We start from the raw sequence: 14789 nt of genomic DNA, 5'->3' as shown, positions 1-14789 counted from the left end.
TAGATTTGATGATGTAGTTGACTCAGCTAACATGCCTCATTCATTTCTATAAAACCTTTCATTTTATTACAATTTTTTCAAATTTCCGTACAAAATAAAATAAACAATTTAATTTTTTCAAATTTCAAAACAAAAATAATATTAAAAATATATATTCTAACAATATTTTATTTAATTTTTAACTTTTATCTCAACTAATCTCATCTCATCTCATCTACAAAAACAAACGAGACAAATCCAAGCAAACAAAAGCAGGTAAGTGTATTTTGAATATGGCAAATCATTCTTTAACTACCCCGCAGAAAACTAGTCGAGGAAAATAATAACAACCTGTATTTCCTAAAATCCTAGATTCTAAAAATTTAAGCATTAATGATATGATCATTGTATATGTATTACAATCTATCACTGAAATTAATACAAGGTGATGCCACTCTTGCCCCTGTCAACAATCAGAACTAATATCTTGCCACCACTCTTCTATATCTTCTGGCCGGTACAAGAAATTATTAACCTAAATTTGTATCCTATTTCTTGGTCTTGCCTCTCTTTGAAACTTGATTTTTCTTTCTTACTTTTTTAGGTGCTTGCATCTTTCCTCCCACAGCTTTACCTCTCTTCCGAGCAATTCCCTGCATCCAAAATTCCATCAAATAAGCATACGTGCAATGTGGTATAATTTATTGAAACAAAAGCAGTGTAATTTGAATTTATTCAAGATGCTTTCCTAAGAAGTGGAAAAGGTCTGGAAACATACCGATGTTTTCTCAGCTTTCCGTTTGGTTTTCCCATTATTTTTACCATTGGTTTGTTCTTCAACATCCTCATTTTGGTTATTTTGATGAGGAACGGCTTTAGGAATCTTGTCAGCCTCATCTTCTGAATCAAATGAGAAACCATCCAGTGTTCCTACTCAAAACAAAATGATGGAGGTGAAGGAATAATGTCTGGAAGACTGGAACTGGAGTTTTTTATTTAAAAAATTAAACAATTAAACATTAAAACGACAATGGAAAACCTAGGAAAAGTACCAAACCTTCAACCATAGTTTCAGCTTCATAAACGTTAGACTGTGGTTTAAGCTGAATGAAGTCATTCATGATGGCCTCTATCTGATCAAGAAATGTACAATTAGCGAAACAGTGCCAATGAGGAAGGGAAGAGTAGTCAGGCATACAAATTGTCTATTGACTACAAAAATACATCCACCCTAAGGAAAGATCTTAAGCAGACAATTAACGCACCTTTGCCTCTGACTGACCGAAGCCAACCTGAACAAGAAGAGAAAATCACAAAAATGTCACTGTTCAAGCATAAAATTTAAAAACTTGATTATCATGTAGATTGTGGTTTACACATAACATCTATACTAGCAAGGACTTTTGAGACCATGATGTCCACAGAATATTTCAGGTGGAGAATGATGACATACAATGCAAAATGTCCTTGAAGGAACTATTGTTGTTTTGTATATGGTTCCTGAAAAAGTAACCAAAATTAAACCAATTAGAAGAAGGCTGCTACATATAGAATAGGCAAAATAATATCTGGGTTGCTCAGAATAAGGGTATAAAACCTGAGACATAGCACATGAAGATGAACAATATAAGCAGCTAAGAAAGACACTGTAGTTTCTTCTAAATTTAGTGCAAAAAGACGTCCTTGAGGTTTTATATTTTAATATGCAAGATTATTTTAATAGACAATGAGCGGTAGAGAAGCTTTATTATTGTTCTACCATAAAAAGCAAGAGATTATTATAAACGCATATAACATAAGTAGAAGCACAACCATGGATCATCATTGATCCAAGAGACCTGCACACTTGAACAAAATCCACCTTTTAAATCCAAATACATTTCCTGATTTCCTGGAGCATCTGAAATCATAATTCGCCCTACAGCACCCATATCACCACTCAAATCGATGGAATCCCCTTCACATTCAACAAGTGCCTGCAATAACGACAGAGCTTTGGGTTAATAATTCCCCCCATTTGTGGGGGGGGGGGGGGGGGGGGGGGGAGGAGCACTAGTCAATAATGAACAAAGAATACATGCACAGAGATATTTTGCGAGAAAAGCTGTAGAGTAGTGGATGGAGGGATAATAAACCCCATACTCTTCTCCACAATGGTTTGATGCTGGGTCATACTTGCGGAGCCACCTTTTAGAAAGGCAACCACCAATGCACCAAGCTACTGCTCAAGGGTATTATTGTCCCTCTTACATTGGACAGTCAAACCTCAGAGTATATTTTCTCCATTATATACAATATTAAGAAAAAATGACTGCAGCATAATTAGAACAGTGATCATTATTCATTATGAAACAGAACCTTACTATCTATCCCAGTACAAAACAGCCAAGCAAAGAATCAAGATGAGCACTGTCCTACCTTTGAGCGGTGGACTTTCTCAGAAAGCACCAAAGGCAAACTTGAGGAGGATACCTGGAAATTTTAAATTGCCATAGCATTTCATTAAGCCAATGACTAAGATAGCCCATGAATTATAGCTGCTAATCATATCTCTTACATTAGGTATAATATGCTTGTCAGAAGTTTCTTCACCTGCAACTTCCACATCACGACCATTTCCTATGCCATTAACAATACCACAAAAGCATCAAAGCTTTGAAGAGAGTAGATATCATGGAGAGACAGACAGACATACAGACAGACAGCGAGGCAGGTAGATGCAGAGACAGAAAGAGAGTCTCATCTGTGTCCCTAATACAAATTGATGTCTCTCCTCACAAAGTCTGTTAAAAAGCTTTATTACTTTATAGCTAAAATCAATCATGCCTGTGTACAAACCCCCTTCATACCTTTTATTGCCACGTTCTCATTTATTTTTTGCTCCTTGGTTGGTGTGTGACCCTCAACTTTTTGCCGTTTCCTAGGAGATTTTTCTTTTGAAGCCTTCTTAGATGGAAACTCTCCATCACTGCCAACAAGAACGACATCATCACACTTATCTCCTCCTTGGAACTCTGAATTTTTTTTTTCTGAAGATTCTCCACGATTAATATTATCCTCTATTGCAGTGCTATTATCACGACCTGACTCAGAATCTGATGATAATGCCAAAACTGAATGACTTGGTTCCTGTACAATAACATATATTCTTGTCATCAGCAAACAAAATGAAAGCAAGCTAGACATACATTTAAAAGAAACTCGTTAAGCTATAACACCATTTCTATTCTGATGCATGTAGAGGTCTAGATATACCATTTTCGAAGTTTGAGTACTTTACTGTGGCCCCCTAAATTCCTAGAAGCTCTACCTATATATCAAAAGCGGAATACATGGATATTTGCCTTCTGAAGCACTTCCTATTAGTAAAACAAACTGAGCAGTAGTTTAACGATAGTCTACAAAATCAAACTTCAACTGCAAGTGGCAGTTTTCTAGTCACTCTTTTCATGTTTCAAAGTCATTTTTAGAAAGTATCATGATGTGACTGGCAAGTACAAGAGATGTACCGTAGATTTTTGGAAGAACAACATAATGGGTCAACATAAACTGTGGGAGAAATACAAGTTTTTTTTTTTTTTTATCAGTGTTTAACTTATATTAATCAAAGAATATAACTTGTCCAAATTATATTAATCATTGAGTTTAGTTGTTAATTTATTCTTAATTATGATTCCCATTACTGGATCAATCATATTTTGTCCAAATTATGATTATTATTTTCCTAAATAGGAAATCGGCACAAGAATCATTAGATTTTTGGCTGCATGTTAGCCACAACAGGGAAAGAAAATTAGGACGGGGATGTATGTCATATAAAGATTCAACTGGCAATCATCAATAGTTTCTCCCAAGGGCATGTAGGCAAAGGAGAAAACAAACCTTCATGATTGGCAAATAGCAAGAGAGATTTAAAAAAAAAAAAAAGTGGAAATAATTCAATCGTGACTGGTGGTCATTGAAATTTTAACATCTCAGGTTTAAATGAATAAGATCTCAGATACAAAAACAATTTGCAGCTATGTTAAGGGTAAGGTCCTTCGTTCTCTTTTCTGTAGATACATGATCCCTTTCACAACGGTATGGACAAGGGAAGTGAGATCTACCCATTGATTGGAAATTAGATAAGCGGCTGTACTATGAGATTATTCACGAGGCATGCCTCCACATGCTACACACAAGAATGAATAGTTATGCAGCCAGTAAACTTGCTGCAGGCAGTATTTTTTAATGTCAGTCCATCGTATTTGGTCTTAAATTTTGTTGTTTTTGCTCAGGTTCGGACAGAGAATGGCCACAACTCCCCCTCTCCCCATTCTACTATCCAAAATGTGTGAGATCATCCCGAGTCACAATCAAACAATTCATTAAAGATATTCTTGACCTTTGCCTTCACGAATCACATCTAGGGGTGAGCATCGGCCGGTCCGGACCGGCAAAACCGACCGGACCGGCACTGTTTGGACCGGACCGGACCGGACCGAATTGGGTCCGGTCCGGTCCGGTCCCATTTTTAAGAGACCGAAAAGATTCGGTCCGGTCCCGGTCCGGGAGTTTTTCACCCCGGACCGGACCGGACCGAATAGAAATAAAAATAAATAAATATTATTTATATATATTATTTATATAATAGTATTAGCATATTACTAATATATATAATAGTATACTATATGTATATATATTAAATATATTACAATATAATTACATAAATATTAAAAAAAATGTCATTAAATATTAGCATATTATATAAATATATAGTTATCACTATTACTATTATTACATATAGTTATTAGTTATAGTATAGTTATTATTACATATATTTATTAGTTATAGTATTATTACTAATAGACTAATAGTATTAGCATATTACTAATATATATATAATACTATATGTATATATATTAAATATATTACAATATAGTTACATAAATATTAAAAAAAATGTCATTAGATTAAAAAAAAAAAAAAAAAGTCAACCTTGGACCGAATGGACCGACCGGACCGGACCGGACCGAATAGGACCCAGGGTGGGAAAACCCTGGACCGAATAGGTCCGGTCCGGTCCACAAAACCTCCCCGGACCGGACCGGACCGGACCGAACTCACCCCTAATCACATCCATGATTCATGAACTTCAGCACTCAAGTAATGTCTTCCATAAACTTAAGTAAACTTCACCAAGCATTCCACTTGATCAAATTGAGTTCAGCTCTATGGATCTCATCAACTAATTTCTTCTCATAATTATAATAATTCATGTGAGAGTGAACATGTTCTTTCTAGCACATGTCAAAAGGAAAATACTAAAACATATCTTCTCTTACAAAGAAAAAAAGTACCCAAAGGTATGATCTGTTTTATATTTGTTAAAAAAGACCAGGCATGACAAGGATAAGGCTAGTTACAGATAAGGTGGGACAACAAATGCCTTGTACATACATGTACTATTATTGACATCAATATTTCACTTCCTTTCATCAAATACCTAAACTTCAGCTATCTCTCTTATAAATAATTTTCTTCACTAAAAAATGAAGTTGATTGTTTTCTTGAATTAGATAGATCGGGAAAAAGAAAAAAATGGAAAAGAAGAATGAAAGGGGGATCAAGCTCTCAGCCAATTTGATGAGTGATGACCTTTGACCACATAAAGAAAACTTGAGGAGGAGGCTGAAAATTGTTAAATAGGAAAGGTAACTCGCCAAATCAAAGAAATGAATCAATTTCAGGATAATGATTCTTACACAAGGCTCTATATGCTTCTCAAATGTTACTTCTTTCGCACCAATCGTGTCACTCCTGTTCCCTGCATCATTATCAGAATACATTATGGAATAGGGAATACATTATAGGTATAAATGAATCATAATATACGAAGCAAAAGGCCTATTAACATCACTGACAAAAGCTTAAAAGTATAAGCAATATAAGCTGATCATCTGCTTTTGCCAGATTATCAGAGATTGCGAATCATCCCTTTATTAAAGCTACTAAGTTTTACTTTAACATTCTAGAGGAACAGAAATTTGTCATCCAAAACCACCACCATACCATCGTTCCTCTTTTTGTTGACTGTATTTTTCTTTTGTTTTGGTGTTTGATTGTCTACTTTCAGCCTTTTTTTTGGAGACTTTCCTTTTGATGGCTTATTAGATAGAGACCCTGCACCATTTTGACCTAGACTTGTAGCTCGATTCTTGTGTTCCTCTGCAATTTTAGTTGATTTATTTGGAGATGGCTCTTCAAGATCATCTCTGTCCTCTCTTGAAGGGCTACATTTCAGAGAAGACTCAGAATCTGATGATAACATCAGCGTTGAATGAGTTGGTGCCTGGTCAGCAAAGTATGATTCTTTCGGTTAGCACTGACACCATGTGGAAAAAACAGTGAGAACCTGGTCTAACCGGTCTAACCATTATCAAGGGTTGCCTATGAAGTGGAACAAAACCAAACAATTTGATGATTGCAACCTAAAGATTTAGCAAGCCTAAGAGCAACTGTGAATACACTTGGATTTCATACAAATAATCGGGGATAAAAATGTGGTGCAATATAATTACAGAAAGATCTTGGCATATCAGATCTGAAGCCGAAAATTTGTTTTAGCTCGAGACCTTGTTCAAGAGCTACCCATCAAAACATGTACATACCCAACAAGTACATTTACAAAAATACCTTGCACCAGCAAGTTTTTAAAGGTGGCTCTTACATATATTTGTTGTATCATAATAACATGGCCGATGAACCTACGAGTCTAGCGTCAAGCATGACACTTTCAAACAGAAAAACATTTTAATCATGATACTTGCCTCTTCATTGGCACTTTCAATGCATCAGTAGACACGATTTGTTCCAAAGAAAAAAGGTTTCCACGTTTCTGAACTGCACAGTTTATATATATATACAAATTGATCGAAGCTCAATGCTCAACATCCACAGCTACAACTTTAGAATGTATTTTTTTTTTTTTTGTGAATTAATTGTTCGAATTTACCATTGACAAGTTCCTAAATGGAAATGAATCCAAGACAAACGGTGACAGGTCACTAAAAATATATTTTTCCAATACCTGGAACGAACGCAACCAATCCGGAGATCCCTCCCTCGAACTGCTCATCTTTCAGCCCTTTATGTCAAACCACCACCAATTACTCCAGCCTGGTCTCCGTGCCTGCTTCAAAATAATACAATTGGACCAAAACAAAACCAAATAAAGCAAAAAACAATCATAAACACAAAAATTGTAGCTACTTGTTAATATATCACACCAACACTTTGTAAGTTCGATTCCAGGTTATTGATATCACACAATAAGGAAGTAGCAGTCACCGGCCAAACATTTTGAGAACGCAACTAATTTCGACTCGAAACCTAATAAATCCCTAATCTTCCCGGAGAAGAGAAATTTTTTTGCGTTCGATCGAAATAAGGAGAGCAAAGAGAAACAACAAATGGAGTAATTTCGAAGTGAGGAAAAGAAGAAGGGTACCGAAAACGCAGGAGATAGTGGAGAGGGAAGGAAATGAGAGAGAGAGAGAGATCCTTGCCTTACTGTCTGTGAACTGCAGCAGAGCTGCCGTTACTCTGCCAGTTTAGGCAGGAAGAAATGAAGTGCAGAATTAGAACATCAAAATCATAATTTTACAGCCCTCACACTTAAATAAAAAAATATGTTTTTAAATAAATGACAGTGGCAGCCGTGATTCGTGAGTAAGTAAGTGTGGTATAGTTATATTTTAAAAAATTAAATAAATATGAGATTTATTTTTAAAAAATTAATTTTTTAATAATAAATTATATATTTTTTTAAAAATAATTTATTACGCTTTTACATTATATAACTGTATATAAAATTATTCATATTTTTATAATTATAACTACCCTTCATAATTTTTTATACTATGAATTAAAAAGTTACAATATATCTTAATAAATTTATTAAATATTTTATTAAAAAATTGAAAAATAAATAACTTTTATTTAGAGTTTTGTAAAGAAGATATATTATAATTGTTTGATCCCAACAGTAGTAAATTTATTAAATACCTTGTTAGATTAATAAAAATAAATATTATTTTAACAAATCATTTAAATTTTTATGAAGAAGAAGATATATTATAACTGTTTGATCATCTTTGAAGGTGATTGCAATCTCAACTACCATTCATTATTCAATTTTTAATTCTTTTTTATATTATCAATTATTAATTTTAAAAATTACCTCAAATTATTAAAAAAGTTGCACTATATCTTATTAAATTTATTAAAATATCTTATTGAAAATTTAAAAAAAAAATTGATAATCATTAAGTTTTTATAAAGAAGATATATAATATTTTTCTTATTTTTGAAGGTGAAATTTTTATGAAGAGAAAACGTGAATTTTTCATACATACATAGACGAAGCCCTACCGTTACGGTTTATGCTTTATCCACATAAGAGAGAGTCTGCAGGCGGCAGCGGCACCAGAAGCAGCTGAACCAAATTATATATACGAGGAAGAAAGAAAGAAAAATCACCCTACAATGGAGCAAGGAAAGCAGGGTGTGTTGGTGGCGAAGCTGATTCCCCAGCAGAACCCAATAGAGCAGATACAGGCGCGCTTCAAGGAGCTGGAGACTGGCTTCAAGGCTTGGTTGGCGAAGCAGTCTCTGCCGGTGGAGGTGGCTATGGTAACCCTCACCAGCTCCGCTCAGGGCGCTGCCATAGGTGCTCTCATGGGCACTCTCACCAACGACAAGTCTTCCCCTCTCCCAACTCCTCCCCCCCAGGCCAATCCCCAAGCCATGGCTTCTTTCCAACAAGCCCAGGTTCGCTTTGCTCTTCTTCCATTTCCTCTGTTACCCTTACCATTATTTCGCTTTCTCATATAAATTTTGGTTTTTTGAGACCTGTAAAAAATTGCTATTGACCTGGTAGATTAGGGTAAATTTTGTTTTTTTGTCGTTGGTGTTAGATGGTTTTGGCCATGTTATGAACTGTGGTTTTATACACGAATAACAAGTTTCTGGTTACTTGTAAGACATAAAAGTTAATTATTCATTGGCATTGATATGGGTTCCTCTATTGTATTGGAAACCGTTTACTTTGATTAAAGGCTCTAGCTGGGGGTCCGTTGGCACAAGCTCGCAACTTTGCTGTGATAACAGGTGTCAATGCCGGCATATCCTGTCTCATGAAACGACTGCGAGGAAAGGAGGATGTCCAGTCTAGGTGAGCTTTAGTTACTGCTTCCTCCTTCTCCTGTTCCTTTCTGCTGTAATTTCGGGAGATGCTAATTGCAATTGCGTGGGATTTGGGGGGCTTTTGTGAACTTGTGTTAACAAGCTCAATCTGGAACGCTGCATTGAAGTAAATAAGGATTCCTTAAGCAGCCAATGTGGAATACTTCACCATATTTTCCTGGGAAATTTTATAATTGTTGGTATTCCTTTTGCTGCAGAAATGTCCTGATCTCATTATGCTTGCAGATCTAAATATCCCATATTTGTCCATCAGGACGAGGGAAAGATTTTACATTTGGGCTTTGCGGGGGAATGAAGGGGAAGAGCCCCCAATGTGCCCCACTTACTTAGTGTAGATCCTAATGTCCTACAAAAACTTGCTTTAAAAATTCCAAAGAAAAATCTCTACATCCATCCTTGGTTATGATGATTGAATTGCTTATTTTATTCAGGTAAATCAATAAATATATTAGAATATCTGAACAAACAGAAGTACGATGAAACTTATCAATAGGAAAAAAGAATAGAAGTACAATGAAGAAAATAACGACCTTCGGATCAGAAGCCGTCGAAAGAGGGCTAATATGAGGCATACCTATCCTCCTTTAATATAACTTGTCTGTGGTTATCTTTTTTCTGACGATTTTAGGGGTCTCATTAATAGCAGCAGCTACGTATTTTGTTTTTTCAAAAAGTTATATTGAAAAGAAATTTGAGCCTTTGCACTATTTGATATTACCTTTACCTGTTACCATAATTCATTATTCTAGACAGGAGTAGATTGCTTAAGGAGATTTTGAAAATGGCAATGAGCTTCAAACTCTCTCTCTCTCTCTCTCTCTCTCTCTCTCTCTCTCTCTCTCTCTCTCTCTCTCTCTCTCTCTCTGTTGGCTATCATACACCATCCTAGTGTGTAATATGGTGTTGGCAAGCCTTTCATTTGGCATGCAATTCCATGTAGCATGTATTTTCTAAATAGAATTTTCTCTCTCCTTTTAATTTTGATGAGGATGCAATCATGGAAACCAATATTTTTAAAAACTAACGTTCTAATATATTTTAGAAGAATTAATGCAATGGGATACTCTCACTAGTTTTAACGTACATCTGGCAGCAAATCTGAATGTGGGTCTCTATTAATAACTTTTAGGGACATTAATACGCATGTACTATAGCATTATATTTTTATTTTGAAAAAATAAAGATGTGGTCATCTTGTTTTATGAGTTCCAGGGGAGATTGAGGAGTCTACTTATTTGAAATTGATATGAGAATGTCTTAAATGTATATTGGAAGGCAAGCTGAGATAGTGATACGGATCATTCTTGCTGATCATTCTTGCTATTAAACTGTGGTGTGTATCAGAAAGAGGAAGTTGGAATGGCTCTTTTTTTCATGGAGATTGCTTCAGGGTCATAGACTTGACCTAGTGTTTATTTCTTGTTAATTTGGGGGTCATCAGTCAACATAGTATTTTAGTTCTGTGCTATCCTACTTTTTGCTTCATGTACTTCCTTACAAATAGAGTTTTTCATTGCAGCATGGTGGCAGCGTTTGGTTCTGGAGCCATGTTTTCATTAGTGAGTGGTATGGGTGCCCCAAATCAGCCAGCAAATGCAATTACTTCTGGCCTCTTTTTTGCTCTTGTTCAAGGAGGGCTTTTCAAGGTGCGCATTAAGGATTGAATTTATCATTCCAAAAGATGTTCAAGCTCCACAGGATGCTTATATTCTGGTCCTTAACTTTCAATAAGTGCTATGAGAGTTATAAATATCGTGCCTCTACATACACAACACAGCAACGAGTTTTACATGTCATTCACCAATTAAAACAAAACAAGTTCTACATGTCATTCATCAATGAATTTCCTCAGGCTCCCTGATTTCAATCTATTTTGTTGACATGACAATGATTTGCAAAACTTAAGAATATTTAATTCTCAATATGGATGGATTGTGAATGGTTTGAATCAAAACATGGTCTCACAAAATCCTAATGTGTTACTGTTTTCCATTGGTGGTTACTTATATATGCTGAGCAGTTACCTTTCGGTTATGCAGATAGGGGAAAAGTTCTCTAAACCACCAGCTGAAGATGTTTTCTATGATAAAACAAGATCCATGTTGTATAAGCTTGGCCTCCAGGATTACGAGAAGAATTTCAGAAAAGGCTTGTTGACAGATAGCACATTGCCTCTGCTCACTGACAGGCAAGTAGCTTCGTATATCCTAATACACTTTTTGCACCTTTTCTGGATGTTGATATATTAGCCTTGTATTTAAGTTGTAATCACCCTCACTTGCCATGACATGTTTCAGTGCGCTCAGAGACGTGAGAATCCCTCCTGGACCAAGGCTTCTTATTCTCGATCACATTCAGAGGTCTGGCTCAGGATATATGTATCTTAATAGTTCCCCTTGAATTTATGAATTAATCTTACCTTTAATTATATATTCAACTTCAGGGACCCGGAGATCAAAGATAGACAAGGAAATGTTCGTTGACGTCTGTTGTCAATCTAGTTTGCTGCCAACTATTGTTTAACATTTATGCATTGCTAAAGATAGGAAGGAGTCTTATCGTTATGTGAGAGAAGATGACAATTTTTGTGGTCTAACATATTAAATTTGCTTTGAGTAGTTTTTTATGCTTTGAATTGAATAAAAAAATTACTGTTTATTAGCTTGAATGTGGTATTCTGGGTAGTATATACTGATTAGTATTTTTTTTTAACCAAGCATGATTACCATCTAAGCCAGATTGCTTTAGGTGATGTTTGGATATAAGAATTTTTCATGAATAGTGTAAAAGTGCTTGTAAATAGTTGTAAGATCTTTTTTAGAAGATGTTTTGATTGAGTTTTTAAAAAATGGGAGACCCATTAAAGTACGTTTAGATATGGCCAAAGACTCTGGCCACTGCCACGAGGGGCCCTGATCAGGCAGCCTGTGGTGATCTGAAAACTCTAGCCCTGGCACAATCTGAGCCACTTGTGGTGGGAGCGACCCGGTCATATTTTTTTTGAGTAATATTTAAGTTTTTTTTTTTTTTAAATTTCAAGGGTTTTAGATTATACGTCTGTATGGGAATAAAAATATATTTTGAGTCGAAAACCATCTGTTTAGAGACATGGCCTTAATGTAGTTGTCAGACATGCCAATATTTGAGTCTAAGAGTATTTAGCAGGAAAGTGGGGAAGAGAGTAGAATAGAAGAATAATAATGACATGGAATTGGTTTAGATTAAGTCTGTATCAAGTGGATGTAGTTGTGCCAATATTGGTGGGGTTTTGAAGGGCTTAAGGGGAGGGAGCAGATTGGTGGTTTGAAGTGCAAGTTGGGGAACTAGAAGTAAGTTGAGGTGGAAGATAAACATTCTGGGTTGTGAGTTGGTGCCTACATCACCTGAGAACTGAGTATGCTTCTTCTGAGTCTGGCTTTCTAATGTCCTTAAATAGTAGCGCTATAAAATCCATTTAGGTCAGATGGTCTCTGTTGAACATTGTGCAGAATGATTTAGGGATTTTTCTTTTCTTTTTTTTCTTTTTTTTCTTTTAATATTAGGTAGTTTTTGTTGATCATTCTTCTGTATGCAAAAGTAATCTGTTGAATTGATTGAATTTGTTCCGTCTGTGAGAATACTTTTTATAACCAAAGCAGCGAAGTTTGGATTGAGACTTAGAGAGTTAAACTCAATTCATCTCATTTATCTTTTTCAAATTTTTATATAAAATATAATAAATAATTTAACTTTTTTAAATCTCAAAATAGTAATAATGTTAAAAAATAATATTCTAGTAATATTTTATTTAACTTTTAAGTCAAATCATCTTAACTTAACTCATTATTTAAATCTCACCTAATTTATTGCTCTAGTCCAGGGTAGTAAGATGAGTTAGTTCTTCATTGCTCTAGTCTAGGGTAGTAAGATGAGTTAGTTCTCCATTGATTTTGATAGAGAAAGACTGCAAATACGCAGGCTATAACCTTTAGATGTTAAAAGTATTTCAATTTATTTATGAATAGTAATAATATAACCTTTAGATGTTAAAAATATTTTAAATTATTTATAAATAGTAGGCCTGTACAAAAATGAGCCTGGCCCGCTCAAACCGAAAGGCTCGACACTACCAGCCCGATAAAAGCGGATTAAAATCAGAAGCGGGTCATCCAAGTATTACAAGCGGGCAAAACCGAAGCATGTAAATAAACCCGTAGGCCGTATCTCCCTTCTTCAGAAAAACGTAGACCTCTCGCTCTCTCTCTCTCCCTCCTCGATCACGCCTGCAGAAATCGAGTCCCTCTCTCTCCTCGATCGCGCCTCCAAGCAACAGAATCTCTCTCTCCTCGATCGTGCCTCCAAACAACTGTGTACTCCAAGCATACACTTCAGCTGCTGCAGAAACCCTAGCTAGTGGCGTTCTCCGTCGCTGTTCACCATCACTGTTCGGTCGCAACTCCAAGATCAAGTCGATTTGATGAGGTATATTCCGTTTCTCATGCTCCAAATTTCTCTGTCAAAACTATGGAGAAGAACCATTGGATTTGTCTTGCTCCGTATCAATGGCCTCACGCAATTACTCATTATACAATTATTCGAGAAGCCCACTTGAAGTTATCGGCATCTTTGGGGAGAAACGAAGGGAACCCAGGAGTGGAGTAGACTCTGAGACATTTTGAGGCTCTGCGTTTGGTGTGCTTTGAGGGTGGTGTCGGTGCGGAGATGGGTGTGAGGGTTTTTTAAAAAACCAATAGCTTTACCCGACCCGAACTAGTCTGAGTTGGATCGGATTGTTTCTGGTGCAGCTAAGTCACGGGTAACCTCGAGTCGGGCCAATATATTGCTTGGGCGGGTCATTGCACAGGCCTGATGAATAGTAATGAAATAATTTATAAATAAGAATAAATAATAATAAAGTAATTTAGAAAAATATGACAACAAATATATTCTCAACATTATGCTTAAATAAATAAATAAATGGGAAACACTTCTCATGAACCACTATTCCCCATTAGGCAATACTCACCTTACATGGACGGTAAGAGAAATTTTTTTTTCTGGAAGAAAAAAAAGCTTCTCATAACTACTGTTTCGCATCATCCGCTACACAATGTACGTGAAAAAGTTTTTTTCTTTTTTAAACCGGTTGCTGCCTCACAACCTCCCTCCCTCGCTTTCTTAGTTGAGTTCCCTTCACCCCCAAACTCAGCCCCCACAGTTCATCGAAGCCGATGAGCCGTGTACAGTAACTATGTCGGAGACCTGAGATTGAGGTGAGGAGAGAGAGAGTGTAAGGTTCTTGCAAGAACCTTCAGCACTATACAGACACACGCAGGGAACTATCAAGAATCAATCACACACACACAGAAAACTCAAGAATTGATAAGCAAGATTCAATGTTGAATCATGCAGAGAATCTTCGAGGGATTCCCAACCTCCAAGAAATTTACTTCACTGAAAAATCCCAGATACAAACTACTAGCTTACTACTGCTTATATACTGCAGTCGTGAAGCACTGAATCAGTATTTGGTTCTGCACAAAACGCAGGTTACAAGGAATAAAACGCCAACTAAACACATGGGA

The 14789-nt window shown here is 35.9% G+C and overlaps 2 protein-coding genes and 1 long non-coding RNA gene across 5 annotated transcripts; 1 reads left to right on the top strand and 2 right to left on the bottom strand.

Annotated features, from left to right (window-relative positions):
• Window positions 1–240: 240 nt before the first annotated feature.
• On the bottom strand, window positions 241–7673 carry LOC122313709 (DNA-binding protein BIN4). 3 transcript variants are annotated; one of them, XM_043128895.1, is made up of 13 exons: window positions 7527–7673; window positions 7049–7150; window positions 6031–6310; window positions 5724–5785; window positions 2829–3108; window positions 2537–2598; window positions 2398–2451; window positions 1841–1955; window positions 1433–1479; window positions 1245–1271; window positions 1037–1112; window positions 758–909; window positions 241–632 (listed from the first exon to the last, which is right to left on the bottom strand). In XM_043128895.1, exons 2-13 carry the CDS (start codon window positions 7094–7096, stop codon window positions 528–530), a joined length of 1308 nt encoding a protein of 435 aa, XP_042984829.1. In that variant the 5' UTR covers window positions 7097–7150; window positions 7527–7673; the 3' UTR covers window positions 241–527. The 3 variants fall into 3 exon arrangements, with proteins under 3 accessions (XP_042984829.1, XP_042984830.1, XP_042984831.1); XM_043128896.1 differs by having other exon boundaries at window positions 7469–7609; XM_043128897.1 differs by lacking the exon at window positions 7527–7673 and adding an exon at window positions 7248–7445.
• Window positions 7674–8377: 704 nt separating this feature from the next.
• Window positions 8378–11893, top strand: LOC122313711 (chloroplastic import inner membrane translocase subunit HP30-2-like). The gene is made up of 6 exons (XM_043128899.1): window positions 8378–8790; window positions 9078–9193; window positions 10745–10871; window positions 11265–11413; window positions 11523–11585; window positions 11669–11893. Exons 1-6 carry the CDS (start codon window positions 8506–8508, stop codon window positions 11706–11708), a joined length of 780 nt encoding a protein of 259 aa, XP_042984833.1. The 5' UTR covers window positions 8378–8505; the 3' UTR covers window positions 11709–11893.
• Window positions 11894–13248: 1355 nt separating this feature from the next.
• LOC122314096 lies at window positions 13249–14494 on the bottom strand. The gene is made up of 2 exons (XR_006243601.1): window positions 14231–14494; window positions 13249–14070 (listed from the first exon to the last, which is right to left on the bottom strand). It is a non-coding gene; the product is annotated as an uncharacterized LOC122314096 (long non-coding RNA).
• Between the last annotated feature and the right edge of the window lie 295 nt (window positions 14495–14789).

This window comes from Carya illinoinensis, chromosome 6 (genome assembly GCF_018687715.1).
Source record: "Carya illinoinensis cultivar Pawnee chromosome 6, C.illinoinensisPawnee_v1, whole genome shotgun sequence".
Taxonomy (NCBI): domain Eukaryota; kingdom Viridiplantae; phylum Streptophyta; class Magnoliopsida; order Fagales; family Juglandaceae; genus Carya; species Carya illinoinensis.
Note: the sequence above shows the minus strand (reverse complement) of the source record. Positions and strands in the feature narration are given on the sequence as shown.